The following is a 25,335-nucleotide window of genomic DNA, read 5'->3' as shown; positions in this document are numbered from 1 at the left end:
GTTACTCATGTACGGGATGGCTGAGCTGTCTTGGTACGGCAACCTCAGAGACTCCCTTTCTCCTTGAGAGACCCCCATCAGACAACGGAAGTAAAAATCAATCCAGCAAACTGATTTTATGAGGACGAAATCATGTCAGACCAATTTAATTTCCTCCTGTGACAGCGAGACAAGCTGCTGTGACACAGGGAAGCAATGTGCTATCAGATACTATGGTTTCGGCTAAGTCTTCAATTCCAGCCTACATCATAGCCAAATCTAAAAACTTAATTGACTTCTGCTGGCTAGTGGAGATGATCTCCAAAAACAGGAACCAGAGGCTCAGGGTCTACTTTTCGAGTAAGGAGGAGGCAAGAAACTCTTTTCTTTGTTGGACTGGCAGAAAAACATGCCCCCCTTCCTGCAGTAAAATGCAGAATTCATCCAACAAATATTTTCGAACACTGTCCTGTGACGTGCCCTCAATCTGGATTGGACTAAGAAACTGAAGATTTACAAGCAGACCTGCTTAAGCGGGACTTTTCAGTAGACATGAGTATGGAGTTGGTGGTGGGGGAATGCATTAGAAGAAATGGAATCTTTGAACTGGGCTGGGTGTTTCAATGGAACAGGGTACAGTTTTAACTGACTCTACATTTCAGCTCAGGTCTTGATCTCAGGTCTTGAGATGGGGCTCTGTGCCGGGCATGGAGCCTGCTTAAGATTCTCTCTCCCCTTCTGCCCCTCCTAACCCCACCCCAGCCCCTGCTCAGGCGCTCTCTTTCTCTCTCTCTCTTAAAGAAAAAAAAAAAAAGAGAGAGAGCAGCTGTGGGATGAGAAAGGCACTTTGAAGAATCTAGGTTAAATGGATCCAAGCGGGCAAACTTCAGTAGCAAGGACATCTTCAAGATCACCTGCCTGGCAAGGCTGCCCCATACTGGGCAAGGAACCACAAACGGGCATGCTTGTCCCAGGCCCCACCTGTTGCAGGGACCCAATCTAAAGAAGTGTGATGGGACAGGAGTCAGGATGGCAGACTAAAAAAGAATAAGTACTGGAAATGAATATTTAGCCATCCCATAATAACCATCTCATACCCACATGTAGGTATACACACATCATACACTTCCAGTTACCAAGGCAACCATTCCTTGAAGCTGTACTTCGTTTTTCTTTTCACACTAGATCTTTTCAACCACTTTTCCTTGGAGTGCAGCTCTGGCCTTTGACTCTGCTGAGAAGTACCACACCTCCCCGGGAAATGCTGTTAAATCTCACATCTACCAGTTCCCTTGTGAAGGCTTATGTCGTATCCTCATTTCTGACCCTGTATTGAGCCGACACATCATTTGGAAACTTGGGGAAAGCACCAGCACACAAAGTAACCACTACGATTACCACGGTGAGTCAGAAACATTAGAGACAAATACAGTGCTATGTCCTGTACAATTTTCGCTGACAGCTCTTGCTTTTTTTAAAAAAAAGAGAGACTCACCAAGTTCACATGAAAAAGGAGCCAGCTTTGGTCCTAATGGAGAGACTGATTGTTAAGATTAAAACGGCAGCTCTTATGTAGGAAGCATGGATTTAGTATTTCACATTTCTTTCCTTCTTATAATATATGATATCCTTCAAATTAACCTCATTTTCTACCTCAGATTTCATTCAAAAATGCCAACAACATAAAGGGGTCCTGAAAGAGTTAAAATATTTTATGCAAATAATGATCTGGCTTTTGACAACATCCATATACTAAGCAGTGAGGTGTTTTCCTTTTCCACCAACACATTTATGACTAAAGGTCAGTCTGTAGCAACAGACTATTTTCATCTCTACAATTATTAGTGTCTGCTTTAAAAAAAAAAAATTCTAATGTGTGACTGGACCAGAAAGTTCTTTGCATATCCTTCTGTTAAATTTCTGCTAGAGGGGGAATGGTAAGAGTATGTAATTTACAGCCCTAATCCACATCTCTGCCCTGCCTCATATGAAGCACGGAGGCACTATAGAGTGGGGAGGGAAGTCCTCACTATGGAACACCTGCTGGAGAAGTAAGCTTAAGTGCAGAACTAGTGATGGGGGAGCAGGCGTCCATTGTGTGCCAAACTAGGATTCTGGTTTTCGCAGCCCGAGGGAACTCCTTCCCTGTAGAGAAGAGAAAGCGAGGAGGAAGACTCCACCCAGGCAATCTGGGTCAGGCGCCGTGTCTATAAATCAAGGCAGAGTGTGTCCAGGCGGCGGGTGGATGGAGACGTGGCCGGATTGGATCCACAGGGGCCGGCTTAGAGGTGGCGGGGGTGGGGGGGGTGTTACGAAGCGGGACAGAGGTGAAGGCAGGCGGGCCGAGGCACGGGTGGGCAGAGGGCAGGTGTGCTTGCCAGGTGGGCTGTCCTCCCAGCGGGTGCATCGGTGCGGGCACTGAGAGAGCACCGGCGGACACAGGAAACTGGGTTCCCCGCGGCTCCGGGGGTTGGCTCAGCCTCTGTAAGGGTCTCACGCTGACCCCACTCCCGGGGCCTGGGTCTGCCGGTCTGTCAGCAGGAAGGTCCTGTGGGTCTGTCTTCCTCACCGCCCCCCGCACGGAAATCTCCGGCTGCCCCTGGCGCCCCGCATCCCTACCGCTTCTCTCTCGGCTCCGGCCTCCCGGCGCCTGGGGTCCGCGGAGCTGCCTCACTCACCCGCGTGCAGGCCGCCCGCCTCGGGGCCGCTGTCGGTGGCCGCGGCGCTGGGCGGCGCGTCCGAGTCGGTGTAGGTGAGCCAGGTGGACTCCGTCTCCNTTTTTTTTTTTTTTTTTTTTTTTTTTTTTTTTTTTTTTTTTTTTTTTTTTTTTTTTTTTTTTTTTTTTTTTTTTTTTTTCCCCCGCTCCCCCCCACCCCCCTAAGCCTCCCTTGGAGCACCGGAGCTGGTCGGGGGCTCAGGAGCAGAGGCCAGGGACTGAGAGGAACGCGCGGGTCTCAGAAGGGGTTCGCCCCGCCGGCTAGGGTTAAGCTCCCAGGGTCCTGTGCATCCATCAGTCCACACACTCCCGTTCCTCCATTCATCTATTCACCCATTCATGCATGCATCCTTCTTTCCCACTTTCCTTCTCTCCTTCCTCCCTCCCTTCCTTCTTTCCTTCCTCCTTTTTTCCTTTCCTTCCTTCCATTCATCTATCCTGGTGAGAACTGAAGCGCTTAGGAAGGGATCCCAAGCGTTCTGGCCACTTGCTTCAAAAGCAGTAGAGCTGAGGACAAGCCCCCTAAAAAATGGGCAGAAAGTAATGCCACAAAGAATTAAGGAACAGTCAGAGCCCTTTTCTGGTCTTAGCTGGTTTGGAGAGCAGGGAGTAGGGCCTATGATTTCTGAAGGAGTTGGGCTAGACTCTCACTGTCACGTTTCCAGTTCTGTAACTCTGAGCTTTGTTTTCAAGGAAGCAAAAGACCAGGAACTTTGAGCATCCAGGACACCCTCTCTGGATGAGGCTGGGAGGCATGGCTGGCTTCCCTCCAAGCCAACCTGCAGCTTTGACATTCCTGTGTCCACCGCCCCGCTGTCAGCCCTTCATTCATTCCCTGTTGAACACTCAGCAACTTGTTGCACACTAGAGCTCAGACCTGGGTGGGCCAATGAATTTACCTGTTCCAAAGAAGCCAGAACAGCTGGTAAAAGAAGGAAACTGCATTAAAGGAGAGGGCTGGAAAAGGAAAGAACTGGAAGAATAAATCCTCAATGACCCAGCTCTGTCAGAACAGAACATGATGGTGAATGACGATTGTCTTCATTCATTCAACATATATTTACAAAATACCTATTATGGCAAAACACTACTAGTATATATAATACCCATTTAATACATTGTGTATATTACCCATTGTATATAGACTGTAGTGCGTACTGTTTAATACATCTTATAAAGTATATAGAATAAAGATATAGTATTCATTATATCCTACATACTGTATAGAATGTAGACTACATTGTCTATAAAACGAAGCATCTAGTAAATAGACCAAGTCTAGGGCATTGCCTTCAGTCAGTGTTCATGAAATATTTTCTTAACGAATGAATCACAAGAGGCAATATGGGGATGTGGTTAAGAGCACAGATCTAGTGCCCAACTCTCTGAGTTTGGAGCTTGGCTCTGCCACTTACCAACTGGATGGCCTTGGGCAAGTTTCCTAACCCCTCTGTGCCTCAGTTTCCTCATCTGTGAATGGGGATAATAAATTGTTCAAGTATGTGTAAAGTGCTTGGGAGAGTTCCTGGCACATAGAAAGCACTCAAACAATGTTAGCTATCATGCACATTTGGGGCAAGAAGCAAAAATGCCATCTGTCCCTTAAGGAGGAAATCACTGAAATGATATATTTTCCCATGAGATAATGTCTGTGAATTTCTTAGCACACAGCAGGAGTTTGGTAAGTGGTATTTTTTCTTTTCCCTCACTGTCTTTTCCTTCCTTTATGATGTTACTAGCAACCTTCCTGCAAATTTCTTACTACCATTCCTACATAATCATCATCGACAGAGCAACATTCTATTTTTTCATGGAATCTCTTCTGTTATTATATAACACCACAAATTCAGAGAATTTTTAAACCTAGAAAAAGTTAGAGATCAGCTGATCCAGTCCTTTGATTTTACCAACTAGGAAATCAGAGGCCAGAGAGGTTTGTGGTATCACCCAAAATCACAAAGTAAAGTGTGATGTCTGGCAGAACTGAAGTTTCAATCAGTGTGCTTAGGGCCCTTGACTGCTGGCTCTGTACTCTTTTAATTATAACTATTAAGTTGGTACTAAATTTTCTCCCAAAACTTTAGGAACAAATGTAATAAATTAAATGTAAATATGTAAAGTGTAATAAATTATCTTAACCTATCTGTTCTGAATCTATAACTCAACTGGCATGAATTGGTCACCTTTTTCCATCAAGTTTAGAAGCAACGACAGGAACGTTCAGTGGGTTAAGTGTCCAACTCTTGACCTCAGCTCAGGTCTTGATCTCAGGGTTGTGAATTCAAGCCCTGCTTTGGGCTCCACGCATGGAGCCTACATACATACATACATGTATACATACATACGTAAAATAAAAGCAACAAAAAATAATTATCTTAAAGGAAAAAGAGTTGCAACAAGGAATTGAAACCCTCAGCCAAAGCCTTCCAGAGGAGTGAAGCAGATTATGCCTTTAAAAACTTGCTGAATGGTATTTGTAACATGATGGGATTCTCAGAATAAAGTATCTGTGGCTTTAAGAGCCCTTGTGGTGGGGATCACCCCTGGCTTGTTTCTATGGAAACTGGAGCAGAGGGCTTTAGGGACCAAAGCCCTTCCACCTCCAGATCTTATTTATGTGGCCTAGCATCACAGCGCTCTGCCCAACTGTCGCCAGCTGCAGAAAGGAGACCTTCACTGAGACAGTCACAGTCCAGGACAGAACAGAAGCTCTGCAGGACCCTCAACCTCCCTCAGGATCCATCATCTGAACAAAGAACACAGATGCATTCACTGTCTTATAAGTTTCGAATTTTCCAAACGAAAAAGTAACACAAATGAGGAACTAGAGCAGGAGGAATTCTGACCAACAGGATGCAGACCCTGGGTAATCTCTCTAGTCCTGAACGCCAGACTTCACAAGTACCCCACGACTCCACATTCAGTGAGCAGACCAGAACTGCAGCCCCATGCCCTCTGTCTGGAGGATTCTCAGGTAGTTTCCACTGAGCATCCCTCCTGTTCTCCAGTCATGACTAGCAGACACATCCTCATGGATCTACCAACTGTCATTTTGTTGTAAAGAAAAGAGTGCCATGTGAGCGCCCCAATGCACAAAATCTAATTGCATTCCTCACATTTGGGTAAAAAAAAAAAAAAAAAAGTCAGCAAGTGTTGCATGAGCCCATTTCCTCCTCTCTCACCTTTAAAGAATGACTCCATCCCTGGGGAGATGTGTGGCACTGAAGTTCAGGTGATGTGGGGTGAACACGACAACTGGAGTAAAAACAAAAGAGAGAAACTGAAATATTAAAACAGCAAGAAGATAAATGCATTTTGGACTTGGTTTAAGAAGTTAGAAAGGGTGAAAGAGGAAACTTGGGGAAAAAAAAGAAATAAGTAATTGCATGTTACCCTAAAACACGGATATAGGAAATTAAATTTAAATGTGAAACTAAACACTCTAAATTCTCCCCCATGAATCTTTAAACCAAATAAGTCTCAGGAGAAGAGAGGTCAGCTCCTCTGGGTTAACTCTAAAGAGATTCAGCAAATTCCTGCAATGTCTTCAGAATTTATCTCGGCGCCTGGGTGAATGCCCTGTGGCACTCTGTTACACCCCAGAGGAAAACCCAGGACAAAGCAGTTGCCAGTGTTTCCAAGTTTCTGATTTCAGTATATTTCCTTTCTGTGTAGGACTAGCTCATTGATAAGGTGTAATGAATAACCGATTTGTTCCTTCAACGGGGAGAATGAGCCACATCCTCCTGGAAACGGCCCGGAGAGGAGAATCGGATGATGAAGTGGATGTGTGATGTTTTAAAATGACAGGACTTCAAATTGTAGACTGTAACAGTTAGAAGAAAAGGGGACTGAATTAGAGGTGAGAAGAGATCCAGAGAGCCATAGTCCCACAGCGCTAATTCCAGGGACAATCCTCAAAGCCCAGAGGAGGCTTTGATAAAGCGTCCACAGAGCACGATGTAGCACTACATACTCCTAGGGCCTCGAGCGCCCTCATTACTGTGTCCCCGAGCATCACACGTGGTGGATTCAGTGTACTTCCTCTTCACCTGAAACAAGGACAGGTTGAATCATTTGCCAAAGGTTATTCTAAATGTCAGGAAGAGGAAGATTAGAGCCTAGATCTTTCACTCCATCCAGGGAGGCTTCCTTCTCTTTAGAGCAAAGAAAGGGCATGTTGTAACTTCTTCCAGAGTTTGGAGAAATAGCATTTTCTATGGCTTTGCAAGCTGCTGTCTTTATTAAGTGCAGTGTTTGTTAAGAACAACAGTCATTCCGTGCATCAGCTCTCTCTGATCGAAACTTCACGTCGAACCCAGGGAGATCCTGACAGCATGTGAATCGAAAAAGAGGCAGCAGGCACTTGTCAGAATATAATCTAATGAAGAGAGAGGAAGTGAAGGAGGTGGAATAGATTCTGTCTGCTGCTGCTGGCAGGGGACTGCGAGTTTACAATGCCAGGAGTCCAGGAGTGCAGGGTTTGGGTTTTCAAGGCAAAGCTCGAGGACAGGAACAGAACGTTCTCCTCACCTCTGACCACGGCCTGGAGCATAGAGGCAAACTGTGGCTTGGGGCTCTTGACCTTTCTCAGAAATGTTCATGTTGCCCAGAGTAGGCCAGATCATTGAGACACTTTCTCTGAAAGAAAGCACATACAATGTTTTGTTTGCTGTTTGCTTACCTGTAGGACACTTTAACCTGGACCTCCAATCAGTAAAGAGATGTGCTGTATCTTACTCATTTCCCTTTGCAAAGAGTTGCTTGCCTGACTGAGGCAGAGCAAATAAAAATGAGTCCCAGGCAAGTAAAAAAATACAAATTACTTTTTGTAGTTATTATATTGTTCCTTAGGGTGCGACAGCTGTTAACTGTACTTATATATAACGTTAGACCATAGCATGGCAAAGCTCAGGGGAACGGATGGTGACTTTTGTTCATCTTCCCCAGATGAGGGGGAAAAGGACCACAGTCAGTTTGTCGACGCCATCTTGGCTGTTGCCATTGGGATTGACCGCCTTCATCAGAGAAGGTATAGATGGAAGAGACAGGGGTGAGATGCAGGGAAGTCAGGCCATCTCACAATCCTGTCCTTGTAAAATTAACATGGAGAGGAGGTTCAGTTTGTTTTCTGCTAGTCTTTGGTCAACAGAAAAGTAATCGCCTTATCCTAAATGAAAAACATGACTTCCTGATTATAGTAAAGAGAAGGAAGGAAAAACATAAGCAGGGCAGACACCGGGTCTCTCATTTGTAATAACCCAGCGAAAATACGGTCTCCTGAGAGAGCTGGGCACCCAGGAGCAGATGGGGGAGCAGATGAGGCAGCCTGGCAGGCACTTGGAAGACAGAAGTTGTCCATCGGCATGAAACTCCCAATACACTGCCCAGGAGAGTGGGTCGATCTGACTCTGCCTGCATTTCAGCGTCATTAAATCAAGGATTTAGAATGCTTTGTGCATTTTCCCCCCTCGAACGAACCTGTGTTCCAATTCTGACTCCAATGTTTACTCACGTGAGGCCAGAGGCACTGTTCGGCGCCTCGCTCTCATCTATGAAATGGACATAAGCACAGTACCGGCCTCACAGTGTCGCTGAGAAGAGGGGACAGTGAACACAAGTGAACACAAGTCCTAACACACGGCAAGTGTTCAACAGAGGCTATAGCTATTGTTTTAATCTTCAAAACTGTTCCATTCTCATCACTGTTATTCCTTGACTGACGGGGATGGCCAGGTCTTCTTCCTGTCCTACTTTTGACATCGCAGGGTTGACCTTACATGTTCTCCTTCAATGTCCTTAAAGCCCTGGCCTCCTCAGAGCAAAACAGAGTGGGAACAAGCTAAGGGAACCCCAGGGGGGCCCCGAATGTATGGAGGCACCTCTCCCTTCATGTTTCCACCTCTGGCCGGAGGCAGAGCTCATAGGCAGGACCAGCTCTTGGCATGGATGCAGCTGCATTTTGCACCCAGAGGTAACCCTGGAAACCAGCTGGGGACTCTGGAGGGTGACCACCCCTGTGAGGACGCCCCTTCCGACAAACAGCGTATCAGATGGACCTTTGGTGCACGCCGACAGGCTTCCCAGACTGGAGCAGTTACACTCAGGGAGGAGGCAGTGATCCTTTACCCAACTCCTATAACTAATTCTAGCTAACATTTATGGAGCGCTTAAATGTCCCAGGCCCTCTATAATAGGCACTTTGCATATGGATTAGCTCATTTAATCCTCACAGCAACAGCAACGCTAGCAGGTAGGTGCTATTAAAAGCCCCATTTTTATAACAAGACACTGAGACTTACAGAGGTTAAATGACTTGTCCAACGTCAACCATAATAGCAAAGCCAAGACTTAAATGCAGGTCTAAGCGACACTGAAGTGCACCCATTGATCACCCTGCCAGTCGTCTATGTGAGAGCTGTTCAGATGGGACTGGCTACCTGAAAACATCTAAGGAGAGGTCATCTCCAAGGGCAACCCCATTTGGAAAAGCTACATGTGCTCCTACTATTCACAAGAGGAACAATGAAGATTATTAGGGCCTTGGGAGAAATTTTCCAGTTCCAAGCAGTGTCTATGCTGTTAGTAATCCTATTCAGAATTGACAAAAATAGAGCAGTTACTGGAAATATGGTGAAAAATACTCCACACTTTAGAACTCTCTTGTAAACAGTCATGTGACCAAATCCAGGAACAAGCCATGAATACGAGAACAATGATTTGATTTCTATGTTGATTATCTATATTGCATAGGGCGTTTATCCTGGCAGCTCTGGGGAGAAACAAGCTAGTAAAAATATGTGTGGGCTGGTAGAATGTTTTGATTATCTGCATTGTTGATTTTACCTCCTGATAGATTCCTTCATGAGGTTGAATTAACTGATGTGCATTTCAAGTTCTCAGCTAACAGCTGGCAACTCACTTAGGAATTTCAGGGACCTGCTGCCATCACAGGTCAGAAAGCAGGCTGTTTCATGCTTATCAAAGCATCTCAAATAAGAATAGAATTAGGATTGTGGGGAAAAGAAAAAAGAGAGAAAAGGCACTTTCCTGAATAAGCCCTATACAGGAAGAACAGTATATCTCTTTTGGTCCCTCAAAAATGTACAGAGACATTTTAGGGGGAAAAGGTGTAGGGTGGGGAGATGATCAGAGAATTAAAGAAAATAAGTGGTCATGGTGAGGAACAAGTTAAAGCTAAATATCTAAATCTCTCTGGACAAAGCTCGGGGGAGCTCGACTTACTTCAGAAACTGAAAGCCTCCTGGGAAGAAGATTTGGGGAAAGCAAGCTTGCTCAGAAAGCAAGGTCTTAGGGGCACCTTGGTGGCTCAGTCAGTTAAGCGTCTGCCTTCGGCTCAGGTCCTGATCTCCGGGTCCTGGGATCGATCGAGTCCCGCATCGGGTTCCCCGCTCAATGAAGAGCCTGCTTCTCCCTCTGCCTGTTGCTCCCCTTGCATGTCCATTCTCTCTCTCTCTCTGACAAATAAATAAAATCTTAAAAAACCAAAAAACAAAAGCACAGTCTTAGCCGTCAGAAAGAAGGAAGGTGCTGAGTGCAGCCTCTCGGTGGTTATTTAGATTCACCTCCTGCCCCACGCGTGTCCCCAGGCCTCCGAACTCTCCTCCTCTATGAACTTGAGCCCAAAGCCTGTAGAAAGGAGGCGGCTGGAAGCAAAACGAGAAAGTAGTTCCACTCGAAGCTGTCTGTGGTGGTTCCCAGGGGTGGGGGGCGGAAAGTAGGCGAAATGGGTGAAGGTGGTCAAAAGGTAGAACTTCCGGTTATAAAGTAAATAAGTCCCTGGGATGTAATGTAGAGCATGGTGACCACAGACAATGGCACTGCGCTGCATACCTGATCACTGCTGAGAGTAGATGGATAGTAACTAGACTTCCTATGGTGATCATTTCACAATATGTACAGATATGGAATCCCTATATTGTCTATCTGAAGCTAATATGTGTCAATTATACTTCAATAAACAAGACTTTTAAAAATTTTACAGCTGTCTGATATTAGGGCATAAATGTCATTCCTTTGGCACTCTACTAACCAAATGAAACAGATAGAAAACTAGGAGAGGTATGTGGTCTGGCGTGTCTAGGGCTCCTAGCAGGAGACTGCAGCGCCCAGAGGAAGTGGTGGCATCCATGGAAATAACAAGGGAGCCCACCGAGGAGCCACGGTGCCTGGTGGAGACATGGTAACAAGTATGGATCCTGTTACAAGAATAACACAAAGTATTTTTCTCAGAAGAGAAAGTAGTCTGCTGTTTGGTTTTTAAAAGATCTCTTGTGTGGAGAACTGATTTTTAGGGAGCCAAGAGAAAAAGTAGGGAGACCAGTTCCCAGAGTGTTGCCATCATCAAAGTGAGAGACAGATGACAGCAGCTCATGGGCTCAGGAAGGCGGCAGTGAAGACGGGGAAAACGGGCAGACTGGAGGCACGTTACGGAGGTAGAGTCAGGAAGGCCGGTTGATGGTTTGGATGTCAGGCGTAAGGAAGAGGAAGAAAACAAGAATGACTCTGATTTCTGCTTGAGTGGCAGGGTGAGTAAGGAAGATCTGACAAGAAATAAATGTAGAAAAAAAAATCAGGAGTTCCATGTTAGATGCTTTGAATTGAGAGAAGATGGGAGATCAAGGAAGGTCAGTGTTGGAGCCACGAACAAAAGTGTGGGATTCCCTAAGGAGAGAGAAGAGAGCAGAGAGGGAGAGAAGGGAGGGTGGTTGGAACCAGCTCTGAAGAAACCACTCTTCAGAGGATGAGTAGAAGAAAATGAGCTTGAGAAGAACACTGAGAAGGGGACATCAAAGAATTGGGAGGTGGTGTTCCAGAAGCTAAGAGTAAAGGACCTCCCAGAAGAGGGCATTCAGTTTTGACAAAAGCTGCTGAGAGGTTGTGCAGGTCAGGGACGAAGAACAGCGTGCTGGATTTGGGAACATGGACCTTGGTGAGAGAGGTGTCTGTGGAGGTGGAGCCAGACCCAGAGGGTGGGTTAATAAGCAAGTGAACACGCACGTCCAACTTTACTCGCTCTTGAAACCCCACAGAAACAACAATAACATGACTATCTTTACCATAAACCCAGAAGGATGGTGAGAAGGGGAGAGCACAAAATCACCACAACATTTTGAAAGCTGAAAATCGCACAGATAAGCTTTAACTGACTAAGCAGACTGAGGAAAGCTGGATCCGGAGTCAGTAGTGAAGAAGCCTAAAACCAACACAATTTACACTTTCAAAGTCTCAAAGATTGGCGGCACCAGGAAACTTTAAAACTGGAGGTAAGGCAAGGGTGCTGGGAACTGGCACTGGAACAAGGAGAATTGGTTGAAAGCAGTCTTAAAAATATGGGGCGCCTGGGTGGCACAGCGGTTAAGCGTCTGCCTTCGGCTCAGGGCGTGATCCCGGCGTTATGGGATCGAGCCCCACATCAGGCTCCTCCATTATGAGCCTGCTTCTTCCTCTCCCACTCCCCCTGCTTGTGTTCCCTCTCTTGCTGGCTGTCTCTATCTCTGTCGAATAAATTAAAAAAAAAGAAAAATCTTTAAAAAAAAAAAATAATAATAATAATTGTTATTTGCAGAACCCCCACCATGTCCTGAGTAGTCTTTTGCTGCTCTCCCTCAGTTGGGCTTCATTTTCTGGAAAGATAAAACAATGGGTCTCTAGGCTGGGGTACCAAGCAGGAAGATGAAGCGACTGTATGCTTACGTGTGCAAGACTCCCCAGGGCTCTTCCCCTCCTCACCTTCCAGAACGCAGGCAGGGAAGATTCTGTTGGGAAACTGTCCAGTCCAGAGGCAAGATACCTGCATCAGGGTTACCCAAGTGAACAGCCAGGCCAGACTGCCCTCCTGTGAAGCTCACAGTTGATAAGCTCCATTCATGTTAACAAAGCTTCAAATCAGCTTTTTTTGGCTCCCACTGTCAAGCATAAGCAGATAGCAACTATTACAAGATATCTGAAGAAAGTATGTAATAGGAAAGAGCTACTTGGAGAAAGTAAAGACTATGTAAGAGGAAGAAAACCTCCAGAAAATGATATATATTTAGTATCCTCAGAGATATTAGAGGAGATGCTACAACCATGAAAGAAAAACAGATTGCAAGTAAAATAGGGACTTCAGAGAACAAACAACAACCTAAAGCCCTTGGAAATTAAATTTAAGATGGTAGAATGACTCAGTAAAAGCGCTCGAAAAATAAAATTTAGGCAAAAAAGCCATAAGATGGAGGATAGGAAAGAAAATATACAGAAATTAGAGGACTGTCCAGGAGTTCGAATATCCAAATAATAGGAATCCCAAAAAGAGATATGAAAACACAGAGGGAAGGAAATCATCAGTGAAATAATTCAAGAAAATTTTCTAGGGGCGCCTGGGTAGCGCAGTCGTTAAGCGTCTGCCTTCGGCTCAGGGCGTGATCCTGGCGTTCCGGGATCGAGTCCCACATCCGGCTCCTCTGCTATGAGCCTGCTTCTTCCTCTCCCTCTCCCCTGCTGTGTTCCCTCTCTCACTGGCTGTCTCTCTGTCACATAAATAAATAAAAAATCTTTAAAAAAAAAAAAAAAGAAAAGAAAATTTTCTAGAGATGAATTGTTGAAATAGATGAAGGCAAACCTATCCCGAAGCACATCATCATAAAATTTCATTAACACTGGGGACAAAGTTGAGAGCCTACAGGTTTCTCAAGAGAAAAGAGGTGAGATTTAGAGGGTTAAGAGTCAGAATGTCTTTGGACTTCTCAATCATAACACTGGAAGCTAGATGACAGTGGAATGCTGCCTTCAAAATTCTAAAGAAGTTATTTTAACCTAGATTCTTTTTATACCCAGCCCAACCATCTATTAAGTAAAAGCTTAGAATACAGGCAGTTTCGGGGCACCTGGGTGGCACAGCGGTTAAGCGTCTGCCTTTGGCTCAGGGCGTGATCCCGGCGTTGTGGGATCGAGCTCCACATCAGGCTCCTCCACTATGAGCCTGCTTCTTCCTCTCCCACTCCCCTTGCTTGTGTTCCCTCTCTCGCTGGCTGTCTCTCTCTGTCAAATAAATAAATAAAATCTTTAAAAAAAAAATAATACAGGCAGTTTCATTTGCAAGGTCCCCCCACATTTACCTCCCATCCACTTTTCCCAAGAAGTAACTGGAAGATGTGTCCCACAAAAATAGGAAGGAAGAAGAGTCTGGACTCAGGACTGACGAAAAAGATGAAGAGAATCCCCAGGCTGATGGTGAAGGGACGTCCTAAGAGACACTGCCACCTACACCAGGTCAGGAAGGCAGACTGGAAAAGAGCTAAATTTGCAAAGGTCAGAAGGTTCTAGAAGAGATTTCCTCAAAAGGATAAACAAAATTGACAGCTATATCTAAATGATTTGAGAGGAGAGTTAAATAGTGACAGCTTGAAGTTGAACTGGTAATAAGTACATGGAAACTAAGCAAATAAAAAAAAGGCATTCCCAAGGAAAATTAAAGATTGTGTAAGAAAGAAAAAGCCATCTAGATTTATGACATGGTCCAGCCCTTCTGTATCATAATAAAGTAAACACTGATTTTTGAATCAAGCAAAACTGTAATGTAACCATATCCTTACCCTGATGTAGGAGTATATGTGAGTGCTGTGGGAAGAGGAAGGAAAGATGGAAAAAATGAGAGTCAAATCCTCACTGTCTCTAAGGGGGAGTCAGTAGATAAAATTGCCTAAAAGTGCCTGAAATTGAGGGATCAAGAAGGAACTTGATGGGGCGCCTGAGTGGCACAGCGGTTAAGCGTCTGCCTTCAGCTCAGGGCGTGATCCCGGCGTTATGGGATCCAGCCCCACATCAGGCTCCTCTGCTATGAGCCTGCTTCTTCCTCTCCCACTCCCCCTGCTTGTGTTCCCTCTCTCACTAGCTGTCTCTATCTCTCTGTTGAATAAATAAATAAAATCTTTAAAAAAAAAAAAAAAAGAAGGAACTTGATACTAGCATTTTATTTAAAAACACAAGTCAAATGCCAAAAAGAAAATCAGCAAAAAGAGTTATAAGTAGCTGTCTTTGATGGGGGAAGCAGAACAGGGGACTGTTTTTCATAATAAGCCTTATAGAACTACTTGGCTTAAAAATGCATGTGAATCACCTCACTAAAAATAGAAACCAAAGAGAAATAAAGGTAAATGGAAAGTGAAGAAGTAATAGGGGTGTGTATAGCCACGTGTTTTAAGGTATTTGGTTCTAAAGGGGATTAGAATAGTGGGGGTAGGGTAGCTTGGTCAAGGGTGGGTTTTTAAAGATGGGAAATGGAGCACATTTGGCATGAGAGTTGTCTACCAAGGTTCGGGGGGTGGAGAGGGAGAGAGAAGCTGATGGTGTAGCAGAGGGAGGATTCCAGAAGGAGCAAAGTCCCTGAGAAGATTAGAGGAATGGAATCCTAAACCCCCAGAGTGGGGACCGATGTTAATATGAGAGCAACACCCCCTTCCCTAAAATGAGTGGGAAGAAAAAGATAGGTGCAGACACAAATAACACTGTAGAATTTTCTGGGACCCTGCTTCTTGCCTTGTCAGGCCTCAACAAGATACCAGGGTGGAACCCAGTGCAATACACCGGCAATTATGTGAAAAGTAATGCACAGACCGTCTCCTGGCGTGTTCCTGGCTCCTTCAACCCTCCTACGGTGTGGGATGCCAAACTACTTCTGCACGGTGAATAACTCGCCCACGTTGGACGTGTTACCCTTTTATCTCACAGGAACAAGCCCGTCTATGTTTGAAAATAAAGACTTCCACCGGTCATGTGCTGGACTCAATATTCTGGGGAGCCCTCCTGCTGCAAACAACTACAGAGAAAGCAAAATTACTGAAGCAACACTGATCAGGGAAGTTGCCAAGGGACCCCTCCCCCAAAAAAGGAGCAGACCAGAAGTGGAAATTCGGGCTACAAGCAGTGTTCAGGCAGGGAAGAACAGACCCGTCCTCTGTGCACACGGTGGCAGCAAGGGCGCGATCCAGACACAACCCGAGCCAGGAGGAGGAGCCGAGCCTTGGATTCTTGCATTAGGCTACCATTCTAGAAGACGGCTGAGCGGTTCCAAGGCAGGAGAGGTTCCAAGGCAGCAGCGCTTGGTGGAAACAGATGCAAATCCTTCCTGAAGAGAGCACCCCCAATTTAAACCTGGGAGATTCCCACAGATGCAGATGTAACACAGAGTACACATGCAGAGACTGGCAGGCCCAGGAGGGGCAGCACCACCATGAGTGAGGGTCAGCAGACACATTTTTACAAACAGATAGGAAAAGGAGATTAAAACAAGCAAACAACCCCTGTGTTTTGCTTTCTCAAGTCTGGCCTTTGGAACACACGTACCACTATCACCTGAGTTACTAAAATGCACATTCCTTGGTCCCAGTCCAGACCCACTGAGCCAGGGCTCTGGGGGTTGAGCCTGGGAATCTGCATTAACACTCGCTCCCCCACAGAAAGAAAACCAGACACACAGACCTGGCCTTCCTTTCCATAATCATATTCCTGTAGCTTTTCCTGTGCACTCAAGATATGATTACAGCAGGCCCATCCCTTCAAAAGCTAAAACATAACTTAAGAAAATATCTAAACAACATAGCACCCCCTAGTGCCAGCAAGATACATGGACCAAGTTGGCTTGGATCCTGTCTCTCTCCTGTTAGAAGCAACATGGCCCTAGTCTATCCAGCCCCTGAGCCCCAGAGCCATCATTGTGTTGAATCCTGGTCACACTTCCGTGACTATAATGCATCCAATACTGCAACCGAAGAGGATGGGAAGTGGGGACCATAATAACTAACATCACTGGGTAATGTATTCACCAGGCATTTAGAAGGGCTTAGAGAATCCATGGGTGGGCGGTCAGGATTCTGCAGAAAGGACTAAGAAGGGACTGGAAGAACTCACTCCAAAGGAAGATGGTCAGGCACAGGCTGGGTCCAAAGACAATGAGCCCATTTCAAACAGAAGACTAATCTCGAGCACAGCGGAGGTTGATTCTAATTTACCGGGCCCAACTTCCATAGCCCTTATCCTGGGGAGAATATGGGATAAAATCAAACAAACAAAGAGGACAAAAATGCCAACAAAACATAGCACTGCTTTGAAATTTTGCATCTTAAGGAGCACGGGACAAGCTAGGAAGGAAATGTTAAGGGCCTTGTGGAAAAATTGGCGATGACAATAGCCGAAAAAAGTTGAATGGCAGCAATGGGCCACACAGGGTGGTGTATTGCAACAGTCCTATCAGGCTGGCATTACTGTTTTTATTTTACAAATGAGAAAGCCGAGTTCAGAGAGGTCAAGTAACTTGTTCGATAATACACAGCAATAAATTCTGGAGCCAAAAATGAACCCGGGACTGCTCAACTTCATAAGGCACATTTTCAAGACTTTTTTTTTTTTTTTCTGATGTGACTGTTTAAGTGGTTGGTATAATTTCAGGGTTCTAGATTTAGAAAAGTCATTACACTCCATATCAGTATATAAAGGGTTTCCTTGTACCGTTTTCCAGCTGTAGGATCTCACGGTGGTGTGGGTGCCATGATCCCGCTTACCAGCCCCTAGTCAGTAGATGTCATGGCGTTTCCATTTTTCAAATAGAGTAGCTGATGCACTTTACTCTGAGCAAACCCCGCACCTCTGCAGGGACCCTGACATTCTCCCATGGCAATCAGGCTCCTCTAAGCTGAGAGACACGGCCACACTACCAGGTTACCTTAACCAGTGGCAGTTTACAGTGAAGGCACGGAAGAAAGGAAACTGAAAACAGCTGGAGGCAGAGCAGCCTCTCCCAAGCACCAGGCACCTTTGCCCCCAAAGGGGGTGAGGTGTGCCATGAGCTACCCTCACTCTGCTCCCAAAGCTCCCACTCCCATCCAGTGCATCTGAGTCCAAACTTCCGCACAGGAGACAGGTGAGTCTCCAGGGCATGGACCCTTGGGGAGGCTTGGGGAGTTGCTGGCCCATCAGATACACTGGGAGCAGGGCCCAGCCCTGGTCCCACCAGCTGTAGCCAAGGAGGTGAGGACAAATAGGTGAAAATGGGAGGGCCTGTGATAAGGGGCCATTTCCCTGGAAGGGCTTGAAGCTCCTTGCACGGAGCAAAACAGACGCTTTGGTGGTACCTCTAGCCCAGCAACTTCAGAACTGCTTGGGAGGAATTTAAGTGGACGGGAACTTCTACCAAGCAAGTGAGGCCAGAGTCATAGAGTGCTTCTTAAAGTTACCTTGTTCTTAGAACCAGGCTGATTCAATGTAGAGGGGGAAAAATGATCACATGGAACCACTTATAAAGCTTTCTAGGATAAACGAGCTCACATACTTTTAGTCCACCAAAGCCTCCTGAAGTGGCTAGTATCAGTAGCATTCCCATTTTATGGATGAGAAAACTGAAGCCTGCGAGATTATGTGGGTTACCCAGGATCACACAGCTGGTAAACCGTGGAGCTGAAACTCAAATCCAGGCCCTCTGACTCCAGTTTACGCTTCCTTCCGATTCCTCATCACTGCAGTAGCCGCCCCCCTATCAGCGGGGGGGACACGCCGCAAGACCCCCAGTGATGCCTGAAACCGAGGGTAGTACCGAACCGGTACCGGTAGTACCGAACCCCATACACAGCACGTTTGTTTCCTGGATGCACATGTCTACGTTGCAGTTTCGTCCGTAAATCAGGCACAGCCGATGAACAACAACAGAACAATTACAACAACACGCCGTAATGAAAGTTACCTGAACGGGGTCCCTCTCTTTCTGAATATCTTACTGTGTGTACTCACCCCTGTTCTTGGGAGGATGTGAGATGCTACACCGCCTACGTGAGATGACGTCACGTGAATGACACAGGCGTCTTGGCGCAGGGTTAGGCTACACTGACCGTGTGATGATTGGTCAGGAGGATCATTTGCTGCGGCCGCGGTGGTTTGTGGGGAACTGAAACCACCCAAAGTGAGACCATGGGTAAGGGGGCTCCTGGCGTGCCTTTTTCTGCTGCCGGGTGGTGGCGCTGCGCCCAGGTCCTCTGTTAGGCCCTCCGGTCCCCTCCCTGTCCGTACTCTCTCGGCCTGTTCTCCTTTACTCCCCTGCGGAGGTCTAATGCCGAAAGGCTGATGGCCCCCGTTTCTCTGCCCAGCCCTGGTCTTCCTCCCGACTTCCATACTCGTATATCTCATATCCTACTGGACACCCCCGTGTAGCCGCCCAAGTCAGCACAAGGGCAACGTCTGTAAAATGAGACTGCCTGTCTCTTTAAACTGCTCGCGACACCGGGAGCAGTAGCTTCCACTTCTCAAGCCCACCATGTGCCATTTCATACTGGCAATCTGGCGGTACTATCATCCCATTTTACAGATGAAGAAACCAAGGCACAGAGATGCCCGCTCACTTGCACAAGGCCACGGCACTACGTGGTTGACAGCCAGGATTCAAAGTGAGCTCTATTGTGCAGTGCTCCCTCTCTACTAGGCCGTCTGCTAACTGTAGGGCCACAGCTGTCTGCACTGCTGAAGGAGCCAAAAGTCGCAGGTCGTCCTCCCACTCCCCACCCCCCACCCTGCCCTCATCATCCCCACAGCTGCTCCAGAGCCAAGTCAATCAGTTCTGCCTCCTAAATGTCTCTCAGGCCCTGCCTTCTCTCCGTTCCTATCACCACTCGCTCAGTTTGGCCCGCTGTGACTGCTTCCCCCACCACTGAAATAGCTTCCTACCTAGTTTCTTTGTCTCCAGCATCAGCCCCACTTCAAATCCTCTGTGAACGGGCCTTCTAAAGTACACCTGATCACCACACCCCACTGGTTAGGAGCCTCCGAAGGCTTCCTATTACCTTGAGGATGAAATCTCAACTTGCTGAGCCTGCCACGGCCTGTCCCTCTGCACGGTCTCCTGCCGAGTCTCTGCAAAAGCCTGTCGCATAATTAATAAAATTAATAAAATAATGGGCTCATCTCGTGGCTGTTTCTGCTAACTGAGCCAGCATGCATACACTGTCATGGTGCATTCCACCGATCCAGGCCATCTACACTGTATTCCAGTGAATTACAGAATAATGCCTGCTTCAGGGCCCTTCGTGTGCAACAGAGAAAGGCTGAATTATGCAGGAACTATTGACAAGGCTCCAGTAATCCATCATGCTGTTGTTTACCCACTCGATCACATTGATATTGTCTTTGGTACAATGTAATTTGGTTTTACAACAGTGTCACCAATTACAAACCCAGATGGCAGGTTGTTAAGTATTACTGAGTGATTTATTACTCCACACCACATAGAAAAATGCACTTTATAAACTTTCCAAAACTGTTCAATGCAGAGAGTGTGATTTGTGCTCTGCCGACAAAGGATTCTGTTGTTGGATGCACGTTAATATATTAAAGGCCCTATCACCACCAATGCTGAAAGGAGAGCAATTTTGTTCACAGTTTTCTCTCTGCACATCTATTCAGTAACATCTTCTTTTTTTAAAAAAATAATTTATTTGAAAGAAAAAGAGAGAGCATGCCAGAGCACGAGCAGGGGGGAGAGAGAGAAGCAGGCTCCCCGCTGAGCAGGGAGCCCAGTGTGGGACTCGATCCCAGCACCCTGGGATCATGACCCGAGCAGAAGGCAGACGCTTAACTGACTGAGCCACCCAGGTGTCCCTATCTAGTAACATCTTCTGAAACTGTTTTCCCTCCATAGATGTTTGGGGAAGCCCTAGAACAGAGTGCAGAGGCCCTAAAGCCTTCTGGAATTTCACCTACTCTGATGGCAGGATGCAAGCACAGGCCTGCCACTCTGCCTGGAAGAGCTCTGGTTAACTCCTACCGGTCTTTCAAGATTTAGGTCAGGTACCACTTCCTTCCAGAAACCATCACACACACACACACACACACACACACACACAGTCTCCTTCACACACACACACACACACAATTTGTGAAACACAATTGTATATGATCCCGTAACACCCCTCTCATAATACCTCTCTATGTTTTCTATTGGTTTCTATTGCGAATTCAGCTCAGACTGACTAGAGCTGAGAGAGCATTATAGGCTCAGACCCTGGAGGCGTGCTGCTGTACAGGTCCTGCCTTCCTCCCTCCCAGGTTCAAGTTCAGCAGGAAAGCAGGCACCTGACTCCTCAGCTGGCCCAACCCATTGGTCACATGCCTAATCCTGGAAGTGAATAAGGGATTGAGGCTAGACCCTGGATGCCACCTCTGAAGTTGAGTGAAGAAAATCTCTTGGGTACGACACGGTTTTCAAGAGAAAAGTGGAGAGATAGATGCAGGATGGCCCAAACCATGAGTACGTTTACGTATCTATCTCCCAGGCAGACTGTGAACTCCCTAAAGGTAGACTGGCTCTCTTTTCTCCCTACCCAGCCCCTAGAACTTTGCCCGGCATACCTCATTTTGAACCAATGATACATGAGGGCACAAAATATTCAAAGCAAGACTTCTACCTTGAAGGAGTTTATGGTCTAGTTCCAGAGTTAGCATTTATACAGTAAAAATCAATTAATCATTTAGGGTAGCACTTGATAAGTGCCAGTGAGTGATTGCGGTATTGCCAAAGGAATTCAGAGAAGGAAAAGTTGAGGAAGGGGGCCATGGACACTGAAGCCACCACCCTACCCTCATGAGCCCCCACACCTCAGGAGTGTAGGGAGCCAAGCCAGCTACCCCAGCATGGGAAACTTTCTTCACCTGGTAGGTCATTTTCCCCACTGATTTTGCCACTAGAATTTGAACAAGTTTGGTTTTAAGTGGGAGGAGTCTTCAATTTGTAGAATTTGGACAACAAATCCTGCTGCACAGAGCGTGTCAGAAGTGAAGAGGGAGAGCTGGTGAACAATGATTGTTTGGAGCCCCTTGAAGACATTTCAGTGGCTCTCCATCATCCAAGGACAAAATTCAAACTTTGTAAATGACTGCCACAGCCCTCTCTGTGACCTGCAAGCCAGGCTCACCTCTCAGCACAACCTGACTTGCATGTTACCTTCTAGTACCTCAGAACTGCTCATGGCCCCTACATATGCCATTCCATGCCCTTGCTCATGCTGTTCCCTCCACTTAATACCTTCCACTTCCTGTCAGCCTAGTGAACTGCTGTTCTTTAAGCCTCAGCTCAGCTGTCACCTCCTCCAGGAAGCCTTCCCTGCTCTTTCTGCCTATCGAGGAGCAAGGGTTCTGGTAATACATTGTAAGCATCTCTATTCCTATAAGCTGAGGGTAGGAAATATCCATCTCTTGCATTTAATGTACAGCCAGTCATGTTGTGGATATTCAATAGAGTTTTTGAATAACAATGAATAAATACATTCATACAGGAATGAATCTTTGTCTCTGGCACACCAATCTCTGAACCATTTTCCTTTTGGGTGTCTGTTCCACATTTTCACTGTTTTCTTTCTTTCCCTTCTTCCCTCTCTCCCTTCCTTCATTCTTTCTCTTTCCGTCCCCTACCCCCAGCTGCCGTTAAAATTTTCCAACAGGAAAGCTTCCTATAAACTGAGTATAAATGGCTGATATAATAGGCCTCTACCCACCAATGCCACCACCAAAGGGGATTTTTTAAAACACCACACAAAGTCTGGAAGCTAAAGGGATAAAACTATAGGATTGGGGTTAAGCATTGGCTGTAAGTGATCATCTGGGATCCGTGAGGCCCTGCTGGCCCCTCCTCTGCTTGCACACTCTGCTTCTCTGCTGCTGGGCGACAGAGTGCCTGTGCGAGAGGTCAGAGGAGATGCTACTACCCAGCAGAGAAGTCATGAACAAAGGGAACGCTACATGGGCTGGTCTTAGTGGTTGGGCCCTTGGACCCCAGATCAGACTGTCGGGTGACCTTGGACAGATCACTTAACTTCTCTGAGGGTGAGTGAAAATGCTTATCTCAGAGGAATAGTCAGGATTAAATGAGGTACCCTCCACCAAGTACCTAGCACAGTGCTTGACTCAGTCGGTATTTGACAAATATTCAATGTTATATCAGCCATTGGGACATAACAAATCATCCCAAAAGTTAGTGACTTAAAACAACAATAATTTATTACGACCTCACAGACCTGGGGATTCTCCCTTAGGGTCCCTCCCGTGGTTACACTCAGATGATGGGTGGGGTTAGAACCCCCTGAAGGTTTGCTCGTGTGTCTGGCTCCTGGGCTGAGAAGACTCCAATAGCTGATAGCTGAACAGCGGAGCTCCTCAACCACCGTATTCTCTCTATATCACGAGATACAGAAATGTTTGCTCTATGGCCGCTCCTGCATGGTGGCTTCAAGTAACCAGACTTCTCACATGGAGGCTCGGGGCTCCAGAGAAAGTAGAGAGAGAAAGAGACTGACCTTTTCTGATCTAGCATCAGAAGTCTGAGAGCATCGCTTCCTCCATACTCTTCTGGTCAAGGCAGTCACAAAATCCCATCCAAGTTCAAGGGGAGGGAGCACAGAGGTCTCACCTCTTGATGGGGTGGGAAAGACTGTTATGACCATTTTTGGAAAAAAATGACACAGTTGTTCTTCCAATTACCATTTATTGAGTGCCTACCATGTGTTTTGTGACTTCCATATACTATCTTGAAATCTATTTTTTAAAGATTTAATTTATTTAAGAGCGAGCACACAAGCCAGGGAAGAGGCAGAGGAAGAGGGAGAAGCAGCTGCCTCGCTGAACAGGGAGCCCGATGCAGGGCTCAATCCCAGGACCCTGGGATCATGACCTGAGCCGACGGCAGACACTTAACAAACTGAGCCACCCAGGAGACCCTGTCTTGAAATATTTGAATTACTGGATTGGTGGAATAAATTGCAGGTTTAATCGCTGAGCATGAAAAGAGACATGCTTGGGGGGTCTGAAAGAATCCCAGAAGATAAAATCCTCTGCTAAAGGGAAGAAGGGGTAGCTGTTCATGACCAAATGTACAGCAGTTACACACAATTCATCGTTCAAATTGCATTGAATTACTCAAAACAAAGCTTAGCAAATTTTGTTTAAACTGACTGCTTGAGAAAATTAAACTAATTTATCTGTACCGGCTAAAAACAATCTGTTCTATTTCTAACAAATAACGCCTCTGAGGCTCTGGCAGCCTTGCTCTCTCACACTAACCAACGTTAGAATGCGTTAGCCTGACTGGGCTTTAACACTCCCACTGGCCCGGATGGGAAAGTGTCAAAGGAGGAAGGAACACGCAAGCACCCCCTGTTGCCTCACACATGGACAGGAGAGATGACCGTGTCTATGTGCATGGAAGCCTCTGGTTAGCCCCCGGGACTGAGATTTCCTCCATCTCTGACATCCCGTAAAGGCCTTCTTAAGAAACATGTTTATCTAAACCAAGGAAGTAGGTTATCTGGGAGGGAAACATTTCAACTAGCTAGCTGGAAACTAGGGGATTGGGCGATCTGACCAACATCCATGACCAGGTACAGTTACCTAGCAGATGCAGTCCCGGGGGTGTGGGTGACAGAGAGGAAAAAACGGAAGGCTGGCAAGGTGGTGTGGAGCCTGTGGCAGGATGGCTGCCAGGAGCATCTGGGAGTCAGAGCCTGGAAACGAGGTGTCACAGATCCAAGAACAAACTTCATCCTTCATAGCCAGCCCTACACGTGGTAGTCGTTCTCAAAGGGATGTGTTCCAGTCAGTTGGGGGCCAGTAAGGAAAACAGAAACTACATGAGTTGTTTTCACAGAAAACTTAAAACAAGTATAAACAATGTATAAATAAACAACAGATGGATTTAAAAAATAAACCCTGATGCTTTAAGGAGAAAGCTACACGGACTCAAAATAGGTTCTCTTTCCAGGCCAGTCCCTCCATGATTTGGGCTCAGATGGGTAGGCTGACTCTGAGTGGAATCAGACAACAGTGGCACAGGGTGAAGGGACGTCATTTCAACTCCAGACCTAGAAAGTGCCAACTGAATAGTCTCTATGAATAAAGAAGAAAATGGAGCTTGTCATGTGCTAAGGCAGCATGCGATTCCGTCCCCTTCTACTAGTAACTTCTTGACCATTCTGTGAGGTCCATTAAACGGACTGTCAACCATTGTGCAACAACCTCCTTCATATGGCCCAAGATGGCCATATGACCCAACTGGCCAGTCAGAGCTTTCCATGTCTTAGCCGAAGAGGTTGGTTCAGGGTGGAATATAACCTGGTTGTCGTTGGGGCTTGTAGCTTTGTGGACACTGCTGAGACAAGTTCACTTTCTACCATGGTTGCTGAGCATGTGAGATCGAAGGGGCTAGGAGACATTTTCCCCACAATATTGGGGAAAGTTTGTTGAATGAAGTGAAGCATCACCAGCAGAGCTGAGCGAGAGAAGCAGCCCTATATCCAGCCGTGTCTGAAACCAGATCCACCCTTGGACTTCTTGGCTATATGAACCGATGCATTCCCTTTCAGATCTGAGTTGGGTTTTTATTACTCCCAAAGAAGTCTTGGCTAACACCAAGAGTAATGCATTACCAGACTGAAGCACTGGAATTTGTGGTGCTCAAGATATGTCGGATTCTTTGTAAACTATAAGGCTGTTCTAATGCTATTTTATGATTTACTGCATCCTATCCATTTCAAGTTGCCTAAAAAACCTTTATCGATTAACTGTAATCTTATCCAGTTATCTCACAAATGCCATGCAAAGCACAACTTAAG

General features: G+C 46.2%; 1 protein-coding gene across 1 annotated transcript in view; it reads right to left on the bottom strand.

Moving 5' to 3' along the window:
- Positions 1-25,335, bottom strand: part of BAALC (BAALC binder of MAP3K1 and KLF4) — a 102,433-nt gene that overhangs the window by 74,193 nt on the left and 2,905 nt on the right. The window contains exon 2 of the mRNA XM_034668517.1: positions 2,658-2,751. Within this exon, the coding sequence (XP_034524408.1) occupies positions 2,658-2,751 (94 nt within the window). The remainder of the gene's footprint in view (positions 1-2,657; positions 2,752-25,335) is intronic.

The sequence above is a fragment of the Ailuropoda melanoleuca genome, chromosome 9 (genome assembly GCF_002007445.2).
Source record: "Ailuropoda melanoleuca isolate Jingjing chromosome 9, ASM200744v2, whole genome shotgun sequence".
Classification (NCBI taxonomy): Eukaryota; Metazoa; Chordata; class Mammalia; order Carnivora; family Ursidae; genus Ailuropoda; species Ailuropoda melanoleuca.
This window is presented reverse-complemented; position numbering and strand designations above follow the sequence as displayed.